General features: G+C 40.3%; 1 protein-coding gene and 1 pseudogene across 3 annotated transcripts in view; one reads left to right on the top strand and one right to left on the bottom strand.

Moving 5' to 3' along the window:
- Positions 1–14,346, top strand: part of UBE2R2 (ubiquitin conjugating enzyme E2 R2) — a 95,384-nt gene that overhangs the window by 47,696 nt on the left and 33,342 nt on the right. Inside the window, exons 1-2 of one of the 3 annotated variants that reach the window (XM_036261420.1) lie at positions 11,011–11,062; positions 11,179–11,204. The exons of the other annotated variants lie outside the window; for them this stretch is intronic. Of the exons in view, the coding sequence (XP_036117313.1) occupies positions 11,026–11,062; positions 11,179–11,204 (63 nt within the window). The 5' untranslated portion in view covers positions 11,011–11,025. Of the gene's footprint in view, positions 1–11,010; positions 11,063–11,178; positions 11,205–14,346 lie in introns of those variants that run through there. 3 annotated transcript variants of the gene reach the window in all.
- LOC118629937 lies at positions 4,086–6,761 on the bottom strand (annotated as a pseudogene).

Here is a 14,346-nt window from a genome sequence, read left to right as displayed (position 1 = left end):
ATGGCACACATAAACTAATTACTAAAAATCTGTGGCACACCAAAAAATATATTTTACACTGACAAAAAAAAATAGGTATAATTTTGATTCATTCACATTGGATAGCTATTGTTGTATTGGCTGTTGTCATTTTTTTATTTGATAGTCTAAAGGAAAAGAGTTCAGTGCCTCTGAATAGTCGTGTATTGCATGTTTCAAAAATTCTTGTGACACACCAGTTATTTTAATATATAACAATATACTAAAGTATTAAAATGTAATCTAAGTCTGGAAGGTCATATTCCAGAATGTTCAGAATGATTATCTGGTTGGTGGTGATTAAAACTCTACCATAACGAGGTAGGTGGAGTTAAAAAATCTAATTATATGTAATATGAGCCTAGTGTTATTTCTGCTGGCCTGAAGCTGCTTGATCCAAATCTGACCTGGTCCTGGCTGAGGTTTGGTGCCACCTGGTGGCATTTGTCCACTTCTGTATAAATATGAATGGGGACAAATTTGGCTGGCTAGGACTTCCAGGCATTGGCAGCAATTTTAGGCATAGTTAATTGGTGCCAGGTCCTTGGCACAATTCTGGGAAATTGGGCTAGTTGAATACTAGGAATGAGAAGACCCATTCTCTACCTCCTTGCTTTCTAAGACAGGTAGCCTATTTTTCTCTTCCAGTTCTCATCTTTGCCTCTGTCAGAGCAGGGGTGAAGGGTGAGTAGGTATATTTACTATACTTTTTGTGATTTTTATTTTCTCTTTAAAAACATCTGTACTTGCTGATATTTTTTAAATTAATATGTATGAAATATTAATAAAACCTTAATGAAAATTAAGGTTAATTTTTAACAAAGAAAAAATTAAGATGGAAGGCTCAGCTGTCTCAGGAATGAGGGTAAATGGTAATTAAGTAGGTGATTTATGAAGGAACTGTTTTCCAGCACTACCCAAGATTTTTCAAGTGGTATATAAGGCCTACTATCAGGATTTCTTCTGGATATGTAAAAGGATTCTCTCTTCCAAAGCAAATTTGTCTTTAACTTATTATTATTACTATTATTATAATTATTTTTAATCCTCATCAAGGCTTTTTTTTCTATTTAACTTCAGATAAAGTGGGAGGGAGGGAGGGAGACAAAAAGAGAAGGAGGGGAGAAAGACAGAAAGAAAAAATACCGATATGAAAGAAACACATCAACTGGTTGCTTCCCACACGACCTTGGCTAGGGCTGGGGACAAACCACAACCAAGGTATGTGCCCTTGACCGGAATTGAGCCCAAGACTCTTTGGTCTGCAGGCCGATGTGCTAACCACCGAGCCAAACCGACCAGGGCTAACTTTTTAATTTTAATTGAATTATGTATTGAATTTCCTGAATTATTATTAAATTTCTGCAAATTACTTTATCCACAAATATTTTCTTTTTGGATTGTAGATGCAGAATGTTAAAGTTAATCGTAATTCTCAGTTTATAGTCTATTATCGTCATTGGTCTTTGCAAACTACTTTTTGTGCTACTTCCTTCTTTTTATCCTCATACCCCACTTTTATTTCTCTCCTCCTGCCATAGGCAACCATTCTAATATGTACCTTTTAACTTGTACTTTTTCCTACAAAATGTGTATTGTTTGTGCACATGTATTTTACTTTATGTAATTTAGTTATTTTTCATATTTCATTCCATCAATTTTTTCCTACTAAGCAGCATATTTTAAAGATCCAACCATGGTGCTTCATGTACACATAATTGCTTATGACTATTACATAACTTTATGTGATACGCTTCTATCAAATTTACCTGTCCATTCTCAGTGGTGATCACCCAGGTTGTCTCCATCTTCACTTTGTGACAATGCTATATTGAACATGCAGGTATGGGTCCTATTACATATATTTTGAGAATTTCTTTGAAATATAGACCCAGGTGCAGAATTGCTAGATTATAGGGGAAATATACTTAATTTGACTAATCTGTGTAGAATTGTACTCTAGAATAGTATAATAGAATGGGAAAGCCCAGCCAGTGTGGCTCAGTGGTTAGAGCGTCGGCCTGCGGTCCTGAGAGACCCGGGTTTGGTTCCCGCTAAGGGCATGTACCTCGGTTGCAGTTTGTCCCCGGCCCTGGTCAGTTGTGCGGGTGGCAGCCGCTCGATGTGTTCTTTTCACATCGATGCTTCTCTCTCTCTGTTCCTCTCTCTCCCTCCCGCTCTACCTGAACAAAAAATGGAAAAATGTCCTTGGGTGAGGATAAAAAACAAAACAAAACAAAACAAAAAAAAACAAAAAACGTCAACCCATGCACCAAGAGGTCTCTGGTTTGATTCTTGGTCAGGGTACATGCCCAGGTTGTGGGCTAAATCCCCAGTAGGGGGGCATGCAGGAAGCGGTCAATCAGTGTTCCCTCTTATCGATGTTTCTATCTCTCCCTCTTCCTCCTTCTCTCTCTCAAAAAAATCAATAAAGAAAAAAATATAAAAAAAATTTTTTAAAGAGTAGGAAAAAAATCTGTACTCTTAATGAGCAGTACATAATCTTTCCTTTATTTTTGCGTTCCAGCCAACACTTGACAATAAACAGCTTTCCTTTTTGTCTTTTTTAAATTTTGTCCTTCTCTGATAATTGGTTTGAGTATCTCTTTATAATGATTATTGTAGTTCCTCTACAGTAAGGTGCCTATTTATATATATTTGCCAGTTTTTTGGAATGTGGTTAATGTTTTTGCTTTCTTGTTATAGGAGCTCTTCCCCCCTTCCCCATGATTTATTTTATTTATTTATTTATGTATTTTAAATCTGGAGGATATTTCTTCCATTGATTTTTTTTTTTTTTTTTTAAAGAGAGAGTAGAAGGGAGGGAAGGAGGAGGAAATAGAGAGAAACACTGATGTGAGAGAAGCACATTGATTGGTTGCCTTTTGCACGGCTCCAATTGGGAACCTGCAACCAAGGTTCCCTTCGACCAGGAATTGAACCTGAGACCTTTTGTGTTGCAGGCTGATGCTCTAACCATTGAGCCACGCCAGCCAGGGCATGTAGGAGTTCTTTGTATATGAAATATCTTATTGTAATCTGTTTGAATGAAGAGAAACTTAAATTTGATGTAATCAGATTAATAAATTTTTTTACTTTATAATTTTTGCTTTTTTGAAGTTTTGCTTTAACTTTGTTGTTTCTTCTTTTACATTAGACCTTGAGGACATATGTGTTACCTCTGTGTGGAAAATTAATTTTCCTAGTACTTTTTACCAAGCAATCTCTTTTTCCCAAGATGATTTCCTTTAATTATAAAATTCTTTTATGATACATTGAATTCCTATATAGGTCTGAATTCTCTGTCTGTTCTGTTTATTCTCAAGCCAGTATCAAGTTATATTGCTTTTATTTATCTATTTTTTGAAACAATTTTATCCTTTTATTGAAGCTTACAGTTTCACTGAACTTTTGGCCCCAAATGAAAAAAACAAAGAAAAAACATTGGCAGTGGGAGGTGGCAACTGTCCGCTGGGGAATGAAGCCAAGCAGAGAGTGGTGGGCAAGTGAGGGGTCTGATCTGCAGAGTTCAGTAGCCTGGCCCATGATGCCCAGAGAGCAGACTGCTCAAGCTCCCTGAGTAGGGACGGCCCCCAGGCAGCTAGAAGTTAACACACATAGGCTGTGGGCATGGTGACGGTGGTGGAATCCAAGCCACTGGTCCCTTGGGCACATCTCTTTCATGCTTGGTCAGATTCCACTTTGGAGAAACTGGCTTCATCTGACAGGACAGCATGGGTGAGGGGAGACAAGTGCTCATAGTAAGAGGCCAATGAACACTTACCACTGGCATCTGGCCACAGAAGGGAAAGCTAGAGGCTGGAGTCCAGCTGGTTGGACACAAACTTCATTACAATGACCGGCATCTTCCTCTCCTGCTGCTATGCTGTGCCACTTACATGTTCAGGGCTGTAAGGACATTTTAACTTCCAATCCTCTCCTTGGTCATGCCCCTACCCATGTGGCCTTGGCCTAGGACCCCACTATTTGGTGGCTATGACACAAGACTCCCAGCTCTCTTGGGGAAGGCACTGCATCAGGCAAGGGAGAATCTTTTTCTAGGAGGGTCAGGAAAAGGAGAGGCCCCCGTACTTTTCCCACTTCAAAGAGCCAGGAAAGGTGCCCTGGAGTAGGGAGGGCTGGGTCATAGCATCCAAGAAGCTGAGCCAAATGTTGACCTGCATAGCTGTGTCCTTCTCCCAGAAGGCCTCAGTCAACCTGCAGCTGGATGCACACCTGGATGAAGCGGTCTAGCTGCATGGCAGGATTGGCGGAGCATGGGCAGTAGCGGGAGACCAGCAGCTGGATGAACTGGGGGCTCAGGTTGTAGCCCATTTGGGACAGTGCTTACTGCAGGTCTGTGTAGCTAATGGAGCTCGAGTGGTCTCAGTCATACTGCTGGAAGAGTTTCTTCCATTGCTAGATAAATTTTCACAGAGCTAAGAAACAGTAGACATTTATGCGGCCGGACTTGGTCTTCTCAAACATGTTTATCATTATCAACATGTCTCATCTCCGAATGAGGACCAGTTGGAGTTGACCAGGGCCTGCTTCAGTTCCTTGATGGAGATGTAGCAACTGTGATTGGAGTCTACTGACTGGAACCAGGAGTAAGCCTCAGGATCCACGTTGGGAGGGGTGCCCCAGTCCAGAAGGCCTGGGATGCTGGGCACTGTAGGAATTTGGAGGTGGCTGACCATAGGGGTCCCCTGTGGCCACACCACCATATGGTCCTCTTGGAGCTCCAGAGGCGAGTCCCCCAAGGTTGGGGTGTCCATAAGGCCCACTAGGGGCAGGACCTCCTCCATATCTACTACTAGGGGGTATCCTGCTGCCATATTGCCCTCCACCAGGGTAGTAGCTACCCAGAGGGTCTCTAGGTGCTTGTCCTCCAATTTCTATTCTAGATAGAGATTCTAGAATAAGTTTGTTGAATTAAATAAGCAGAAAACATTGCCCTGGCTAGCATGGTTCAGTGGTTAGAGCATTGGCCTGTGGACCAAAGGGTCTTGGGTTCAATTCCCGGCCCTGGTTGGGGCACATAAGGGGGCAACCAATCGATGTGTCTCTCTCAAATCAATGTTTTTTTCTCTCCCCCACCCCTTCTACTCTCTAAAAAAATCAATGGAAAAAATATCTTCGATTGAGGATTAAATAAACAAATAAGCAGAAAATATTTGGAATGCTTATTGGGATTGTATATTGAATTTATAGATTAATTTGGGGACAGTTTACTTGGATGATTTCCCTATATTCCTTATTCAAGTTTTCTCTATAGAATTTCTTTTATTTTTAAAATTGATTTTAAAGAGAGGAAGGCAGGGGGAGAGAAAGAAACAGATTTGTGTTCTACTTATGCATTCATTGGTTGATTTTTTTTTTTTTTTTTTTTTAAATCCTCACCCAGGATATTTTTCCATTTGTCTTCAGATAGAGTGGGAGGGAGGCAGAGAGGGAGGGAAGGGGGGGAGAGAAAGAGAAGGGGAGGGAGGGAGGGAATGAGAGAGAGAGAGAGAGAGAGAGAAAAAGGGAGAGAGAAACATCGATGTGAAAGAGACACATTGACTGGCTGCCTCCTGAACGTCCTGGCCCTGCGGGGAGAATCATTGATGTTTCTCTCTGTCTCGTTCTTCCTCCCTCCCTCCCTCCCACTCTGTCTAATGATAAATAGAAAAATATCCTCAGGTAAGAAATAAAAAAATATATACATATGTATATATATAGAACGCTTCATGAGTTTGCATGTCATCCTTGCGCACAGCCATACTAATCTTTTTTATATCAGAGTGAGCACATTGGTTAATTCTTGTATCTGCCCTACCTGGGGATTGAACCTGTATCCTTGGCATATCAGAAAGTGCTCTAGCCAACTGAGTTAACCGTACAGGGCTGTTTCACTATAGAATTCTTTAGTTAACCAAGAATACATAATTCTTAACTACTTTATAATTTGTGTTGCTATTGTGAATGACATCTTTACCTTTTATTTTATATATTATAATAAATATATTTTGTTGTGGTAAAATACACATAACAGTTACCATCTAAACTGTTTTTAAGTGTACAGTTTACTGGTATTAAATACATTCATATTGTTATGCAACCGTCACTACCACTCATCTCCCTAACACTTTTTATCTTGTAAAAAGGTAACTCTGTATACCCATTAAACAATAATTCCCTATTTTTTCTCCCCCAGCCTTTAGCAAACACTATTCTACTTTGTTTTTATATTTTACTCAGTAACACATGTAAGTAGAATCGTACAGTATTTGTCTTTGTGACAGGCTTATTTCACTTAGCATAATGTCTTCAAATTTCCACGTTGTAGCATATTGCAAAAAAATTTTTTAAGGTGAATACTATTTCATTCTATATATAGACCATATTTTGCTTATTCATTTCTCGATGTGCTCTGGGTTGCTTTCACGTTTTGGCTATTGTGAATAATGCTGCTGTGAATGTGAGTGTACAAACATCTCTTCGAGGCCCTGCTTTCAGTTCTTTTAGGTATATACCCAGACATGGATTGCTGGATAATATGATCATTCTATTAATTTTTTGAGGAACCGCCATACTGTTTACCGCAGTGACTATACCATTTTATGTTCTCACCTATGGGGAGGAGGAGGGTGTCTAAGGGGGGGAAAGGAGAAATATCTGTAATAAAAACTGAAGAAAAAAAAATAGGGTTCCAGTTTCTTCACATCCTTGCCAATACTTGTTTTCTTGATATTAGTCATCCTGAGTGTGAAGTGCATCTCATCATAGTTGTTTGTTGTTAATCCTCACCTGAGGATATTTTTCCATTGTTTGTTTGTTTGTTTTTTAATCCTCACCCGAGGATATTTTTGCATTTATCTTCAGATACAGTGGAAGGGGAGCAGAGAAACATCCATGTGAGAGAGACACATCGACTGGTTGCTACACACATGACCGCAACTGGGGCCGGGGAAAAACTGCAACCGAGGTATGTGCCCTTCCTTAGCGGAAACCAAACCCGGGACTGTCCAGTCCATGGGCTGATGCTCTAACTGCTGAGCCAAACTGGCCAGGGTTCCATTGATTTTTAGAGAGAGTGAAAGGGAATGGGGAGGAGGAGAGACAGGGACAGAGAGAGAGAGGGAAAGAGACATCCATGAGAGAGAGAGACACGTGTATCTGTTGCCTCCTGCATGAGCCACGAACAGGGTTGGGCATCAAACCTGCAACTGAGGTATGTGCCCTTGACCAGAAATCGAACCTTTGACCTTTTGATGCCACGCTGTAACCACTGAGCCATGCCAGGCAGGGCTCATTATAGTTTTGATTTGCATTTTCCTAATGATTGGGTGATGTTGAGCTCTTTTTTTTGGTTAATTCTTTCCTGAGAATATTATTCCATTGATTTTTAGATAGAGTGGGAGGGAGGGAAGAAGAGAGAGAAACATTAATGTGAGAGAGACACATTAATTGGCTGCCTCCTGCATGATTCCGACCAGGGCTGGGGATGGAACCTGTAACCCAGGTACGTGCTCTGGACAACCAAAGACCCTTCGGTCCCTGGGTCGACACTCTAACTGCTGAGCCAAGCCAACCAGGGCTCTTTTTTTTTTTTAATTTATTTTTTATGTTGAGCATTGTTTCAGTACTTGTTGGTCATTTGCTTATTTTGTTTGTTTGAATTGGGGTGTGTGTGTGTGTGGTCGAGTTTTAGGAATTCCATGTATTTTGCATATTAATCCCTGAGATATATGACTTGCAAATTTTTTTCCTTTATTATATTTTCTAATTGGTTATTATATGGCGATATATCTGATACTGATTTTTTTTTATACATCCTTACCAGAGGACATTTTTTCATTTTTTGTTCTGATAGAGTGGGAAGGAGAGAGAGAGAGAGACATTGATGTGAAAGGGACACATCGAGTGGCTGCCACCCACATGACCAACCAGGGCCGGGGACAAACTGCAACCGAGGTACATGCCCTTAGTGAGAACCGAACCCGGGTCTCTCTCGACCTCAGGCCAATGCTCTAACCGTTGAGCCAAACCGGCCAGGGCTGGATGATTTTTCTTTAGGAAAGTACCATCTGCTCTCAGGATATTGGTTTCCCATTTGTAAATTGCAGGGACTGGAACTCAACCTACTCCAGAAGAACTCTTATCTACCACCACCCCTACTGGCTCCTTGGATGGCTCACAGAGAGCTTTATCACTGAACTGGGACCTCTCAATACATGGAACAACACTCAATCCACTGAGCCACACTGGTTGGGCTGTAAATTATGTTTATGTCAGTTAGTGCATTCTTCATTTCTAACTGGTCCTTTTTTATGCTCTTCGGCCCTCACTAAGTTCATTGAACATCTTTATAACCAGTGTTTTGAACTCTGCATTTGTTAGATTGCTTATCTCCATTTCATTTAGTTCTCTTCTTGGAGTTTTGTTCTGTTTTTTCATTTGGGACATTTCTTTGTCTCCTCATTTTGACTGCCTCCCTGTGTTTGTTTCTATGTGTTAGGGAGAGTTGCTTTGTCTCCTAGGCTTCCTAGGGTGGCCTATTGTAGTAGGTGTCCTGTAGGGTCCAGTGGCACTGCCTACCTGATCACCCCAGCTGTGATCTCGAGGTGTACCCCTAATGTGGACTGTACACCCTTCTGTTGTAATTGAGTCTTGATTGCTGTTGGCACGTCAGTGGGAGGGATTTACTCAGGCTGATCAGTGGGGGAGAGAGAGAGAGAGAGATTCTCGATATCAACCTGAAAGGGACACATCGAGTACTTGCCACCTGCACAACCCAACCAGAGCCGGGGACAAACTGCAACCGAGGCACATGCCCTTAGCGGGAACTGAACCCAGGTCTCTCTGGACCACAGGCCGACGCTCTCTAACCACTGAGCAAAGCCAGCCAGGGCTCTCTCATCAATGTTTTTATCTTTCTCCTTCTCCCTTCCCCTCTCTCTAAAATCAATAAAGGAAAAAAAATTAAAAAAAAAAAATTTTTTCGCCCTGGCCGGTTTGGCTCAGCGGTTAGAACGTCGGCCTGCGGTCCAGAGAGACCCGGGTTCGGTTCCCGCTAAGGGCATGTACTTCGGTTGCAGTTTGTCCCCGGCCCTGGTTGGTCGTGCGGGTGGCAGCCACTCGATGTGTCCCTTCACGTCGATGTTTCTCTCTCTCTCTCCCTCCTATTCTATCTGTACAAAAAATGGAAAAATATCCTCGGGTGAGGATTAAAAAAAAAAAAAAAAAAAAAAAAAAAAATTTTTTCTCTCTGAGTATTGCTTTAGGTGTATGTTGTAAGTTTCCGTGTTGAATTAAAAATATTTTCTCATTAATGTGGCTCTTTAAACCATGGGTTATTTATTCTGTTAATTTCCAAATATTTTGGAATTTCTAATTAACTTGATTTCTAATTTAATTCAGTTGTGTTCAGTGGTATGATTTCATTTTTTTAAAAATTTGTTGATATGTTTTATGTCCCAGAGTATGACACATCTTGGTGCATGTTCCACGTATCCAGGAAAAGGATTTGTATGGCGCTGTTTTTGAGTGGTGTATTGTTTTTTATATCCTTACTGATTTTCTGTCTACTTCTGCTTTATGTTATTGAGAGAAAAGTGATGTTGTATATGGATTTTTTCTATTTTTCTTTTCAGTGATATAATTTTTCAGTTATTTTGTATTCTGAAACTCTGTTGGTAGATGTATACGCATTTAGAATTATGTCTTCTCTGTGAATTGACCCCTTTATTATTATGAAAATGTCTTCTTTATCCCTGATAATATTCCTTATTCTAATGTATACTTTCTCTAATATTCATATAGTCACTCTAGCTTTCTTTGTTGTTGTTGTTGTTATTAATCCTCACCTGAGGATATTTTTCCATTGATTTTTAGATAGAGTAAAAAGGAGGGAGAGAGAGAAACAGTGAAGTGAGAGAGATACATCAAGTGGTGTTCTCCCGCAAGATCCCGGGGCCAGGATAGAACCTGCAATCCAGGTACGTGCCCTTGACTGGGAATTGAACCTGAGACCCTTTGTTCCGCAGATTGTCGCTCTAACTGCTGAGCAAAACCTGCCTGGGCAACTCGAGCTTTCTTTCTTTTTTAAAAAAGAATATGTTTTTATTACTTTTTTAGAGACAGAGGAAGGGAGAGAGAGAGAGAAAAACATCGATCAGCTGTCTCCTGCATGCCCCCTACCTAGGAATTGGGCCTGAAACTCGGGCAAGTGCCCTTACTGGAAATTGAATTGGGACCTCTCAGTCCATAGGACGAGGCTCAAACCACTGAGCCACACCAGCCGGGCAACTCTAGCTTCTTTAAAACCCTTTCTTCCTTTCTTTTTCCTTCCCCACCAGTTTTTCCACTAGTATTCTGTATTTAAAAAACGAGCTCTAATTTACATATTATAAAATTCATCCTTTTAAGGCATGCAGTTCATTGGTTTTTAGTATATTCACAAGGTTTTGCAACCATCACCACCATCTAATTTCAGTGTATTTTATCACTTCCCCAGAGAAATCTCATAACCTCTTAGCAGTCATACTTCATTTCTCCTATCACCCCAATGTCTTTTTATTATTCGTGAATCCAATTCAGGATACCATGTTGCATTTAATTGTCATGTTTCCTTAGACTCCTTCAGTATTTGATTGGTTCTTCATATTTTTTTGTTTTTCATGACCTTTACCGTTTTGAAGAGAACTGGTCAGGTATTTGGTAGAATGTCCCTCCACTTGGGTTTGTATAACGTTTTTCTCAAGATTAGACAGGAGTTGTGGGTTTGGGGACAAAAACACCACAGAGATGAAATGTTTTTCTCACCACATCATATCAGGGAGGTTATGATTTCAACATGATTTAGCACTGGCAATGTTAACCTTGGTCACTTGGTTAAGGTGGCACTGCCAGTTTTCTCTACTGTGAAGTTACTATTTCTTCCTTTCCATACTTTATTATTAGGAATTGAGTCATTAAGTCCAGCCACACTCAAGAGAAGGGGAATTAAACTCTACCTCCTGAATGGGATGTTTCTACATATATTGTTGGGAGTACTACTGTAAGGATGATTTGTTTCTTCTTCCCCAATATTTTTTCATTCAATAATTTATACCAATATGTACTCATATTTATTTTATGCTTTTGTTTATTATCCAATACTGTGAATTGTTTTAGGCTTTGCCATAAGGAGCCCCTTTCAGGTTGGTGCCTCCATCTTTTTTCTTTAGCATTTCCTTACTTTCAGACACTATAAGATGCTCCAGGTTCATTTGGAATTTTTGTGCCCCAGTTCCAGAATCAACTTTTTCTACAACTAGCCTAGGTTCCTGTTATTAGAGAATGAATGATATTTAGAAATCAAGAGCTGAGGAAAATCTAGTACTTGTTGCTACTGGGTATGACTACTTTTGGGCTACAGCTCTTTTTTCAGTTAGCAGCTTTATTGTGATTTTAATACATATATGAAGTTTACTCATTTAAATACATAATTCAGTTATTTCTAGTATATTCATAAATTTGTTCAGTGATCCTCACAGTCAGTTTTCAAACATTTCCCTCCAAAAGACCCATACCTTTTAAAAAAAAAATATGTCTTTTATTGATTTTTTTTTTTTCTGAGAGAGAGAGAGGAATGGAGAGAGAGAGAGAAACATTGACGTGAGAGAGAAACATCGATCGGCTGCCTCCTGCATGCCCCCCACCAGGAATCGAGCCCACAACCCTGGCCCCGACCTAGAATCAAACTGGGACCTCTCAGTCCATGGGATGACGTTCAGTCCACTGAGCCACAGCAGCCGGGCAAGACCCATACCTTTTAAGAGTCATGTATTTCCTCACAATGTGAGCCCCCTTCGTCCTAGGCAACTACTATATCTGTTCTGGATATTTCATAAATATGTGGTCTTTCGTGACTGTTTTCTCTTATGTAGCTAATGTTTTTGAGGTTTATCTACATTGTGGCATGTGTCAGTTTCTTTTCATTGCTGACTAATATTCTAGTGTATGAATATATACATCATTTTGCTTATCAGTTGATGGATATTTCAGTTGTTTCTACATTTTGGCTAATATTCTGTTACGAACATTTGTGTATAGGTTACTGTGTGGATGTAATGTTTTCATTTCTCTTGGGCATACACCTGGTAGTAGACTTGATGGATGGCTCACATGGTAACTATGTTTATTCTTTCAAGAAACTACTAGACTGTTTTTTCAAAGTGACTATACCATTTTATAGTCCCACCAGCAATGTGTAAAACACTCCAACTTTCAGGCATCCTGGCCAATGTTTTTTATTATCTGTCTCTATAACTATAGCCATCCTCATGGATATGAAGTAGTATGTTGTTGTGCTTTTGAAATGCATTTCCTTGGTGGCTGATTATGTGGAGATCTCTTCATATGCTTATTGGTCATTTTATAAAAAATCCCCTTTGAAGAAATGTCTTCAGATATTTGACCTATTTTTATTTTTTATTAAATACTGTATTGTTTTTATTTATTTTTTTTAAGAAAGGAAGGAAGAGAGAGATAGAGATAGAAACATGGATGGGAGAATCATAAATCAGCTGCCTCCTGCTTGCTCCCAGTGAGGATTGAGCCCGCAACCCAGGCATGTGCCTTGACCAGGAATGAACCGGTGATCTCTTGGTGCATGGGTTGACGCTCAATCCACTAAGCCACACTGGCAGGACCTTTGCCCATTTGCATTTATTTATTTCTTTTATCCTCATCCAAGATATTTTTTCATTTATCTTCAGATAGTGTGGAAGGGAGGGAGGGAGAGAAAGAAAGAGAAAGGGAGAGAGAGAAACATCGAAGTGAGAGACACACATTGACCGTCTGCCTCCTGCATGACCCCAACCAGAGTTGGGGATGAATCGCAACCGAGGTATGTGCCCGACTGGAATCGAATGTATGACTCATTGGTTCATGGGCCGACATTCTGATCACTGAGCCAAACTGGCCAGGGCCCTTTGCCTATTTTTAATATATATTTTTAGAGATAGAAAGGGAGAGAGCAAGAGAAACATTGATGTGAGAGAGAAACATCAATTGGCTGCCTCCTGTATGCCCTCTACCGGGGATTGAGCCTGCAACCCAGGCATGTGCCTCTCAGTCCATGGACAATCCATACAGCCACTCTGGCTGGGCTTGTCCATTTTAAAATTGAGTTATCTATTACAGAGTTAAAGCTTTTTTTTTTTTTTTTTTTTTAGAGAGAGAGAGAGAGATTGAGAGAGAAACATCGCCGTGAAAGAACACATCGAGTGGCTGCCACCCGCATGACCCAACCAGGGCTGGGGACAAACTGCAAACAAATTTGGCTCAGCAGTTAGAGCGTCGGCCTGTTGTCCAGAGAGACCCGGGTTCGGTTCCCACTAAGGGCACGTACCTCGGTTGCAGTTTGTCCCCGGCCCTGGTTGGGTCTTGCGGGTGGCAGCCACTCGATGTGTCCCTTTCACGTCGATGTTTCTCTCTCTCTCTCTCTCCCCCCCCCCCCCCCCCCCACTCTATCTGAACAAAAAGTGGAAAAATGTCCCCGGTGAGGATAAAAATAAATTATTTATTTTTACATATTTATTTTTACAAATTCTGGATGCATGTCCATTATCAGATAAATGATTTGCAAATATTTTCTCCCATTCTGTGGGTTGTCTTTTCATTTTTGTTAATGTGCCTTTTGTTCATTGTGATTACGTGAATGGGGATATCACAATGTGCTACACCTTCTGTAGTTGTCCCACCATCCTTTTTTGTTTTGTTCTGGTTTTTTTTGTTTGTTTGTTTTCCAGTCTTGATTCTCTTTGCTTTTCTGTTTTCAAGGATTCTGTTGATATGTCCTCTAATTCAGAGATTCTTTCTTCAGCTGTGCCTAGTCTTAATAAGCTGATTAAAGGCATTCTTCATTTCTATTATAGTATATTTTTTTTTAATCTAGCATTTCTCTTTGTTTTTTTTTCCTTAGGATTTCCATCTTTTTGCTTACATTGCCCCATCTATGTTTGCAAGCTGTCTGCTTTATCCATTAGAATGTTTAGGTTCCTCAAGAAAGTAAAAATAGAACTACCCTATGACTCAGCAGTTCCACTTCTGGGCATTTATCTGAAGAAGATGGAAAACAATAAGGAGGAAAAATATATGCACCCATATGTTCATTGCAGCATTGTCTACAATAGCCATGATATGGTAGCAAGCTAGATGTTCATCAATAGAGGGATGACGTAAGATGTGGTATATATACAGTGGAATATTAGCCATAAAAAGAATGAAGTCATGCCCTGGCCGGTTTGGCTCAGCGGTTAGAACGTCGGCCTGCAGTCCTAATAGACCCGGGTTCGG

This window comes from Molossus molossus, unplaced genomic scaffold, assembly GCF_014108415.1.
Source record: "Molossus molossus isolate mMolMol1 unplaced genomic scaffold, mMolMol1.p scaffold_m16_p_14, whole genome shotgun sequence".
NCBI lineage: Eukaryota > Metazoa > Chordata > Mammalia > Chiroptera > Molossidae > Molossus > Molossus molossus.
The sequence above is the reverse complement of the archived record's forward strand: the minus strand, read 5'-3'. Positions and strand labels throughout refer to the sequence as shown.